This window comes from Mya arenaria, chromosome 14 (assembly GCF_026914265.1).
Source record: "Mya arenaria isolate MELC-2E11 chromosome 14, ASM2691426v1".
Classification (NCBI taxonomy): Eukaryota; Metazoa; Mollusca; class Bivalvia; order Myida; family Myidae; genus Mya; species Mya arenaria.
Genome location: NC_069135.1, coordinates 10,989,951 through 11,000,541, shown reverse-complemented (window position 1 = coordinate 11,000,541; position 10,591 = coordinate 10,989,951). Strand labels below are relative to the sequence as shown.

Here is a 10,591-nt window from a genome sequence, read left to right as displayed (position 1 = left end):
CTTCAAAATGTGTTTCTTTACACATTTCTAATCATTTGTCAACAATGTACAGTATGAGTACGCATGCAGGGGAATATAAAACTACAATGCTTGAAAATGCAAGATAATCTTGACATTACTTTTTATGAATATTACTTTATATTGTATTCTTGTAATTATGCTTCAATGTTGTTCTCGAAACTAGTTCAATAAAACGGAGAAAAGAACAAGAATTGTTGATTTGTTTTATGAAAGGCCTCAAATGCTTGTTCAGTACATTGCGATGTCAATAATATGACGAAGTACTAACCCATTAGTTAACCATGGTATAAACCTGTAAATATCATAAATACGAAGACACAAAGAGATCACCTCCGTTTAATTTAACTCTACATTTTATACACATGTTTTTGCCTAATTAGGTTTGACAGCCGCGCATATATACTCTAATTTTAAAACGACAACTATAAAGAGCAATTCAAGAACCTAACAAAGACAATAGTTGAGAAAACCAGCTGCATTTTATTACAGGACTATTTTAATATTTATAATAAAGGACAACAAGTGTAGGGTCTATGACAGATCTCAGGGAAAATCTAATCACTCTATTTCCTTCTCTCGGTTCTTAATCTTTAAAGTACCTTTACAAGTGGCATTCATTTCCCCATGTTTACAGTAGCGTTCTTAATACAGATATTACATTCCTGTATGTTCGTGCCTTGGAAGGATTTAGCACTTCGTCCCTAATGTCGTAAAATCATGGTTTTAAATGGTTTAGAATAACTATGCCAAGAACGAAAATGCTAAATGCTTCGCCAACGAATTTCTATTTTTATTTTAACAAACAAACATCAAACGTATTTGTAAGTTCCAGAACGATGGATATAAAACAGACATAAAACCTAACAAGTGGAGATTCTTTAGCTCAAAAGCCTACACATAACCATTTAGTATTAGTTATATTTAGGAAATATGACGTCGGTATAAAAGATGGATTCTTCCCGTGTACGTTTGGTCAACTTAACTATATAATCACACTTAATTGATGTTCTTGCTACTCTCCAGACAAACGAATTTTTCCATACATCGCTTCTGAAAGCGTTTACTCTATGAAATTGAATAAGGTTGCTTTAACAGAGATCATTTATTAAGAAAACAAGTCATCTGTAGCACTCTATTCTTAGTGCAATTTATACTGACTGACACTTCTGAAGCGATGTACTCTTTCAATCTTAGCCAATATCAATACGAACTAGTGCAGTTCCCATCACAAATGTGAGCAAACAAAAGATATCTTTTAAGCTGAATATTGTCGAGAGCTGTATTGTATTGAAAACATTGCCGACAGAGAAAGATGCTGCCGCATGAACGAGGATATCTTGATATTTCAAGGGTAGTGCAAACATTTAGAGAACAAGTTATAGATTAACTGATGGAACTGATTACTCCATGCAATATCGATGCTCTGGAAATAAGTTTTAACAACAGGAAATAGTGTTACGCTATGATTTACCCACAATGATGAATTAATGGTTTGTTTTTGGATTATATCATATTGGAATAAATGGGATGGTATTACACACAGAGAATGAAATAACTACAACGTTTAAATGTAACAGAGTTAATATATTCAAAATCAAAAAGAGAGAAAAATATAAAGTGATCTTTACCTTTCACAAAACAGAAGAAAATTCAACATCTGCGTAATATGGTAAGAATTGAACAAATATATAACTTGTGTAAGAACTATTACAAAACGCAGTATACGCGAGATCATAGTTTTAGCAAACTTGATTATTGCAGTGTCTACACTCTTAGTAGTAAATTGAATAAAAGATTATCAATCCAAATTTTTTAGTTAAAACACAAGCAGTAATGTATCAATTAAATACTTGCCTGTCAAATCAGTTGTTCGTCCTAAAACGATTTTTTTTATATTCAAGATAACGTTTATTGTATTGTATTGGACGAATATCGTATAATATAAATTTGTATTTTTTATTAAGATTCAAGCGTGTTCTCTCAACCAAAACAGTATGTGTTGTTTCCAAAATTTCCTTGCATGCAAATTATTATTGATACATATAGCTTGTAAAGAGATCTAAAAAAACACCTACTCTATGTAACTGTAACATAACTCTTACATCATTCGGATAAAATGGCTTACGTGCATAAGGTTCACTAAAGCTAAGGGCTAACACAATATACAGAGTACACATTTCTCATACTTTTATGAAACAAATAAAAACATAAATAATAAAAATGAATGAATTCAAAATTATTTCAAAATCAATAACCTACTTTTTTATGTATAAAAAATATTACTTAATGAAACCATTTCTTAAATCTAAATTCTGTCTCACAATATGGAAATAAGAATTCAATATAAATCTTTTAATTTTCAACGACATAAACAAACCTAATTAAAGTTTAAGAGAATAAGGCCAGAAATTATAAGTTCAACTAGCTGGAAACTTAATGCAATAACTTCAAGAGCAGTTGCATATCTTAAAACAAGCATTTAATTGCAAAACCTTACAAGCTAGTAAAATGCAGACGAGCAACGAAATTATCATTATGGCACAAACTACTCTAGCTGCGTTGTAAAATTAAAATAGTTTATATTTTAGCTTCTTAATATTAGACACATATGTTTAGATATAGAAATTTTACTTATTTTCTACCTATTACAGAATGTCTGCCACTTCTGCAAAAAGCTACAAAACATTGACCATACTTCTTCTTGGATTCTGATCATGCAAACTCAATGTTATACCTGTTTTGTCACAAAATGGTGCTGTGAACGGATCACTCATTAAAATGACAAGAAAATCATATGGCAGCATTCCAACAAGTTCAAATAAAACGAGATGTACAGTTATATATCTGATAGATAACAATGGAAATAATTTAAATATTCCATATCTTTTTTTCCAGGGTCTGGCAGGAATTTACAGAGAACTTGAATATGCCTGGTATTGACGAAACAGTGCACGGAAAATGTACTGGATACAACAAAGAATGGATTTATTTCCTTGACATAATGGGATGAGGGCCATAGTGAGCCTATGGAAAGAGAAACAGAATTACAGGTGATTATAATGATGCCAAACATACACATATAGACGAAGGAGGAAAAAATGGTTCCAGAAATACTTTTCCAGTGTGATTTATTTAAGTAATTATGGAAGTGCAAATGTACATTCTCACGGTCTTAGGAGTTATGTGTGTCATAACTTTTACCGATATCACGGGTGTTGCTGCAATGGACGCGATTGCTGTGAACGATTCCTCAAGTTCAAGGTCGTGGTTTACAAGCCAGTGTCCGAGGAAGTGTACATGTGACAAAAGACAGCTCTCCCTCGCTCGCCACAATATTCCATCAAACAAGTTTCTTTACACTGTGGACTGCTCCGGGGAACAATTAGCATCACCTCCTTCAAGCCTGCCAGAAAACACCGAAGTGTTCTTAATCGCTAATAATACATTTGGAACATTACAATCATTGCCAAAATCATATTCATTATTATATTCAGATATGTCAAATAGTTCATTAGAAAGTATAAGCAGTATTCGATATTTTGCTCAATATCCTCAACTTAAATATCTGAACTTAAAAAGGAACTCACTTAAAACATTATCAAGCGATACATTTAATAAATTAGATAATTTACTAACATTAGATCTGAGTTTCAATGACCTAGAAAATATTTCTTCAGAAAGTTTTCTGGGAGTGAAGAACCTGAAATCATTAGACTTATCACATAATCACCTGAAAACGGTTACTTCTTCGTGTTTTTCTTCCATGTATGAATTACGAGAACTTGATTTATCTCATAATGAGATTGTGCAAGTAGAAATTAACTCATTTAAAAATCTCGAAAACCTCAATTTACTTAATTTATCACATAACAGAATCAGAAGTATTGAACACTCTGCATTCAACGTTTTGAAACGCCTCCTAGTTCTGGATCTGGGTAGCAATTATCTTCCATTGGTGCCAACAATACAACTGCAATCAACATATCTGCTGAAGAAAGTTTCATTGAATGGGAACCTAATACATAAATTGCATCCTGGAGATTTCAACAACATCAGTGTAATTTCTCTCACGCTTAGCTTTATGAACGAGTTGACAGTTGTGGAAAAGTTTTCTTTTCAAAACATGCAATATCTAACCAATCTGGAGATGCACGACAATCCAAAGCTAATGTTCATAGATGGGAATGCATTCAAAAACGTTCCCAAGCTCAAGACCTTGTACTTCCATAACAATAGGCTGCCGGTACTGCCCTCGGGACTGCCCCAGACCCTCCCAAGCGTCCAGGATGTCCACTTGTACCACAATCCTATCCGCTGTGATTGCAATGCCCTCTGGATCAGAGACTTGGTGGAGGAAGCCAAAGAACACAATTTTAGTAAGCCTTTTTTCAGTCATTCAAACTTTATCAAATGTGCTTACCCTATAAATGCGACTGGATTGTCATTGCCTGACGTTGACGAGAGTCATTTTTCAAGAGTATGTGCTCCAGTGACACTTCCGTCATTTCACGAGAACTACACACTAGATCTTGGCGAGGAGCTCCGACTTGAGTGCCACTCATACGGGATTCCTGCACCACAACTCATATGGCTCTTGCCTAATGGATCAGAAATCTCAAACAGTACATCCAGTAGAAAAATAGAAATCATAGACAATTTTGCTTTAGTTGTTCGCTTCCTCAGTGTAAAAGACAGTGGGACGTATGAATGTAAAGCGAGGAATGAAGTAGGGTTTGACATCAGCTCCACAAAGGTCACCGTCACAAACAAGCCCGTGAGACTCGTGCTGCTAAATCTCTCGGTCGACTATATTTCTCTCACATGGAATGGTACCCAACACAACTCAATGATCTCAGACTATCAGCTGCATTATAGGGAAATCAAGGGAGTTGACAATCAAACTCAGTCATCCTACAGCGTTATACCACTTGGTCCACAGTACAGAAGTTATACGGTGACACATCTTAAACCAAGTACCAACTATGAGTTTTGTGTTGTCTATGTATACGATACTGAATATTACAAAGTAGACTGTAAGACGTTTGCAACTAAAAGCAAATACCTAAACAAAAGTGCAATAAAGAAAATAGTGAGCGAGAAAATCATAGCAGGTGTGTGTACAGCACTTGGAATAACCATGGCAATAGCATGTATGGTGACACTAGTGCGCAAGTTTCGTATCCACAAGGATTATGAATTGCCAAATGGGACAAGGGACGAGCCAGAGGGCATACACATTCCGCTCCAGAATGTGTACCAGCCGCTGTCCACACCTCTCTGCTCCTCCAAAACCTCGCTCCTATCAACACATACAAGCAAGTCCGACTTCGATGATTATTGATTGGCTACTTAAATGGATTGGTAAAATGTTTCCATACATGGAAAAATACAAGATAATAATAAGAGACAGCAATATATGGTTTATATATATCATGTTCTGAAAGTAACAAGTACACTCGAAACAGGAATGACAACAAAAACACGCGCGCTAAAAAGTGTATTTTGAATACAGTCTTCATATTTTTTGAAGTAATGTTTCAAACTATTCTCCGCATTTTATACGTCTCTGTTGATACTGCTTTACATATTTTTATCATATTCGTTCCTTAATGTAAATCATCTTTGTTTTAGAAATAAAATAGTAAAATCTATTTTATATGCTTTGAGACTATACATTATTTCATACAACGTTAACTTTGTTTCGCGGAGTTGTTAAAAGTAAACAAATGAATAAAAAACATACTTTAAGAATATCAGGAAATGAAATTTATCCAGTTGCAAATAAAGTGATGTCATGTCATAAATACTCGAAATTTATTTCCCTATTTATATGAAATATAACGTGATTGAATGGAAATACTGAAACATTAATAACATTTACACACATATTCTCCTGTAGCATTAGACGGGACAAGCAGCTGCAGATGGTCTATTGATTGAACGGTATAATGTGTTGTGAGGGTACTTTCAATGTTATCGTTTCTCGTGTCTCGATCAATTGTGGAATAAAAAAAAAAAGCCTGAAAAAATAATATTGATACAGTATACCAAAACAAAAGCAAACAAATTTCCATCACTGATCAAAGTAAATGCCAGGTAAACAATATTGTTGAAATTAACCCTTGACAAGGGTTAATCAGTGGCCTGTTCGGAGCTATGATTACTGTGTGGGTCCCTGGAGAAATGCTATGATATAATGTATATGAATTATTCATCGCAGACTTAACAGACTCTGTAACAGCCATCATTTAATTTCAAAATTGAAGACAAACATAATTAGGTTATCGCCATGAACATATATAAATTATATATGATATTGGGGTAATTTTCATTAAATTAGAACCTTTATTGCTTTTGTGAACTGTACGTAAGTAGATTTTTTACACGGTGTTAAATGACGACAGTTATGAAATAAGCTTTAAAATATAAGGTACGAAGTTTCTGTCAGATAAATGTTTTCCTCGAAAAATCACTTCAGTGTGTAGGTAACAAGATTGGTATCAATAAACGTATAATTCGAAAAATTATTTTTTAATTTCATATTTACTGTCATGTCAATTATAGATTGTTGACATACAATTGCCATGACATGATAACAGTCATCTGTTATATAAGACGCCCAACAGACATGATACATATTTTATCATACCATGCGTATGTTAAAAGAGCTTTGGAATAACTTCACTTCAGAACATAAAATGACAAATTTTGTACTTCGCAGTTTACGAAAGAAACATTTGTAAAGGTACTTATATGTCACTTTAACAATTTGCCATACAATAAACACATATATAATAATAGTTAAATGTATGGTGTTAAGCAGTTGTGTCAATGATATTTAAATAAGTCAACGTTTGTATGAGTTGTTGTTCGTTTAGACAACGTATCGTTTGTCAAGTTTAAAGTTTAAAACGGTTACTCCGTTAAAAAAGGGGTGTGTAACCAACAATTAGACCTGTATTTGATATTGTAAAGGATGTGCGCCAAATGATATAAATTCTCTATCATTTCAACCCTTTCAAATATTATCGCCCGGTTAGGACAAAACCGACCACACCCCTGACAAGCACGCTCCATATAACACTATCCCCCTTCTTAAACCTTGTTGTATGGCGGTATAATAACTAAATATGGTTGATCACAGGGTTTTCACTGTTGAAATGTCACTTAGTCTTTTTGTAAAAGATTATTCTAATGACTGTTTAATATACAACAAGAGGAGATTAATGGCGTGTCTTAAATATTACCGAGAGGATGGTTTTAATAACGATTAAGACTATGGATGCTTATGAATATCTTGTGAAATCGTGCAGTTGTATTTCTGGTTGAAGACAGTAATTGTAGGTGATTCTAAAACATAATGCCATAACTTGTTTTAACAGTATATAAATTTGTCTATTTAAGCTAAAAATGCCGGCCTTTATTAGGCTTATTTCTCTTAAGCTTTTTATCAAATCGCCAAAACAAGGACCTTTTAATTGTATTATACCCTTTTTAAAGGAACAATGTAATGGAACTAACGCCACACAACGAGAAATACAAAGGTATATATCTCGCACATACACGAGCAAATGTCGCAAAAATGCATCCATTGAAATAGCTTTACCGATAAATAATAATATTACCGCCTTGAAACAGTAAGTGAAGCTAGACTTTATGGGATTTTAACTAGTTGATAGGGACCCTCACATTTGTCAGCATACGATCTTTTTTAAGTTTTAGTTTATAAGATGCCTCGTAATGGTATCGACCCGATCCATAAAGGCAATATTAACCAGTGTCATATAGACCTTACATTGAGCATCTAAACAGGCTTTATATTTAATGTTTGAATATATGTGTGTGTTTTTCAATGTATTTTTGTGTTAACCTCATTGCAACCTTTCATGCGTATGCTTTATCTAGCTCTTGCCGAAATAGTGTGGGTTATGCGTTCTTAAATGTTTACAGTAGCTATATAGTAACACCTTTCCCTGTATATGCTTATTCCTGATGTAAGTTATGTTTGCCATTTCAAATGTTATGTACGTTAAACCTTTAAACATGTTTTACACATGTCATAGCACTAATTAAGTGCAATGGCATTTCCCATCGCAATCATGTGCGTTTGTTCGATACTTCTGTCCTATCATTGGGCGCATTTATACAAATGGGCGGAGCCTATTTACTACGGAATATGTTTTTCAATGAAATCGTAGTAAAATTATTGACAAGCTGACAAAATAATGCAGACGGCGAAAACTTCAGTAAACCAGAGAAAACAAAACGAGCAACGATAATTTGATTGATTTTAATCTCGATGATTTCATGATGGATGGAACACTTGAAGAACTATTATGACAATAATTACGACTTATTTCGGGATTTGGAATTAACATGATTGTAAAGCATCTGACAATTCAACAAAACATGAAATCAAGGAATTGAAACAAGAACAGAAGGAAGAAGGAGAACTGAAGGAAGAACAATAAGATTGTACCAGGTTTAGAAGGGTATGCGAGGAAGACATAAGGGTTTTTGAAGAGTCTCACCAGTCAAAGAGAACAAGAGAAAACACAAAGTGGTCAGTAAAGGTATTTCAAAGTATGAAAGTGTTTTTGTCTTCCTCTTCTGTAAAGAATCAGTGTTAATTATTCAATTTTGATTCTCTAATTGGTGAAAAGATAAAACAAATTAATTTTTACACATAAAAATGTACAAAAACACTGTTTAAAATTTAAACATCTACAATAAAAAGATACTTTAACAATATTATGAAAATATATACAAAACGCATTTAACAGGAAAACATAATTTTAAACATCTATTATAACATTATTAAATTACACTGATTCAATACTAAAATGCACAAATGCTTTTTCTAACTCTATAATGGCACAGATCTTGGTATGCTGAGCCTCTTAACATGTTTACTGTCTCAGAAGAGTTACTTGGCTAGATTTTGCGCGAAGTTCTACTGCGAAGTCGCCCCGCAGCAATCAGAAAGGTGCTCAAAGGCTTTCGGAGCTGGGTCTAAGGTGTACCACAAGAATAGTATATATGAGGAAAGGGCTTGCTTAAAATTGAAATTCAGCATTTTGGATATGTATAAATCAGTCTTACCATGTCCAAAGAATTTTGGTGTATGATTCATTGGAAGCTCTGGGAGAGGGTTAAAATGTTCAAGGAACATACAAAGTATAGACGGCATTGTAGTAGTTTTGGCGTCTTATTTGTAAGGTTAGTAGACATATTGCATGTCTTATTTTAAAGAATTCTTACTAAAAAGCTCTATCTGGATGAGACAAATCATGCTAGATCGAAATAGATATTCTAAGATCAATTTCACTCTCAACTGCTGTTACTGATTAATGCATTGCTGTTAGCCCAGGGGCAAAGACGGGACCTATTTGACTTAAAGGAACAAGTGCAGGAAATGCGGGTGCATTTAGGAGTATCTTTGAAAATGGAATAAAAACAAAAATAAAACACACCAGATCAAGCATATTTATAACTTTTCTTACGCACTTATTCAAAATTAACATTATTCATCACATCAAGTTAAGCCGTAGATCATATATGATTAAAATTCCTTTTCTTCTCTACCCGAAGGCGTTGTGTTTTGATTCTGTGGTCGATATAATGTTGTGGCCGCTTTATCCGTCCGTACTTTAGAAGGTCCTTCACACCATTGTCCAAATAATTACTTAAAACCAAATAATTGGGGTTCAATGAAACTTGAAGCATAGACAGCGAGAGAGAGAGAGAGAGGGAGAGAGAGATAGCGCTGAAGAAGAAGGAGAGGGATAATTAAGGATGGAGAGAGAAAGTGAGAAAGAGAAAGAGAGGAGCCATATCTTTGTTTTGAATGTTTAAAGTTTTGGCATTTGACTTACTTTTTGCCCTGAATGAGTTTGAATACGTTTCTGTTAAATTTGTAATGTCTTCAAAAATGTTTTGCCTTCAAACTACAATATAACTCATTGAAAACGTAGTTTGTATTTTTGAGTTTTTGCATTATGTTCTTTATGATACATTAGTTTGGTACGGATCTTAACTTCAAAATACTTGCCCTTTATGCGTTGGTGTATTCGTGGGTTTTTTATTTGTATGACATCCTCTGCTTTTGTAGCAGTAACTTTTCCGTACTTGTTTCGGAGGTGATATGGAAATCTGCGACTAATTATTGCCTAACGTGTACTTCTCTCCCTCACAAATCGTCTGTATCTGCTATTTTCTTCCGCAAATGATACGAATTGTTAAAAATGACTTCACACGAAGCCTCCCAACATTTAACTGAAGTGTTGATGATCGTGTTTCTATCCATAACCAAATATTTTGCACTAACTATGTATAACTAAGCGTAGAGTGAATCATCTGCATGAAAATCTATCGAAGGATTTTACAAATGGATATTTATATAAAAAGCTACAGATATATGCTCAGTAGCCAAAACTTTAAACACCAACCCCGATTAATGGCACAGGGTAAACGCCTGAAGACTGTTATCATTGATAGTTATAAATACAAACATGCAATGCGAATATTGTCTGATTACAAACCTATTTCTTATCGGATGTAACTTCATTTT

At 33.8% G+C, this 10,591-nt stretch overlaps 1 protein-coding gene across 1 annotated transcript; it reads left to right on the top strand.

The window, feature by feature from the left end:
• Positions 1-1,337: 1,337 nt before the first annotated feature.
• Positions 1,338-5,484, top strand: LOC128217074 (leucine-rich repeat neuronal protein 1-like). Its single transcript, XM_052923930.1, has 2 exons — positions 1,338-1,690; positions 2,917-5,484. The coding sequence occupies exon 2, from the start codon at positions 3,164-3,166 to the stop codon at positions 5,360-5,362; it is 2,199 nt and encodes a 732-aa protein (XP_052779890.1). The 5' UTR covers positions 1,338-1,690; positions 2,917-3,163; the 3' UTR covers positions 5,363-5,484.
• Positions 5,485-10,591: the final 5,107 nt, after the last annotated feature.

What these genes read in the sequence shown, in the direction of transcription:
- LOC128217074 (XM_052923930.1), top strand. Translation starts at nt 3,164, where the DNA reads ATGGAAGTGCAAATGTACATTCTCACGGTCTTAGGAGTTATGTGTGTC.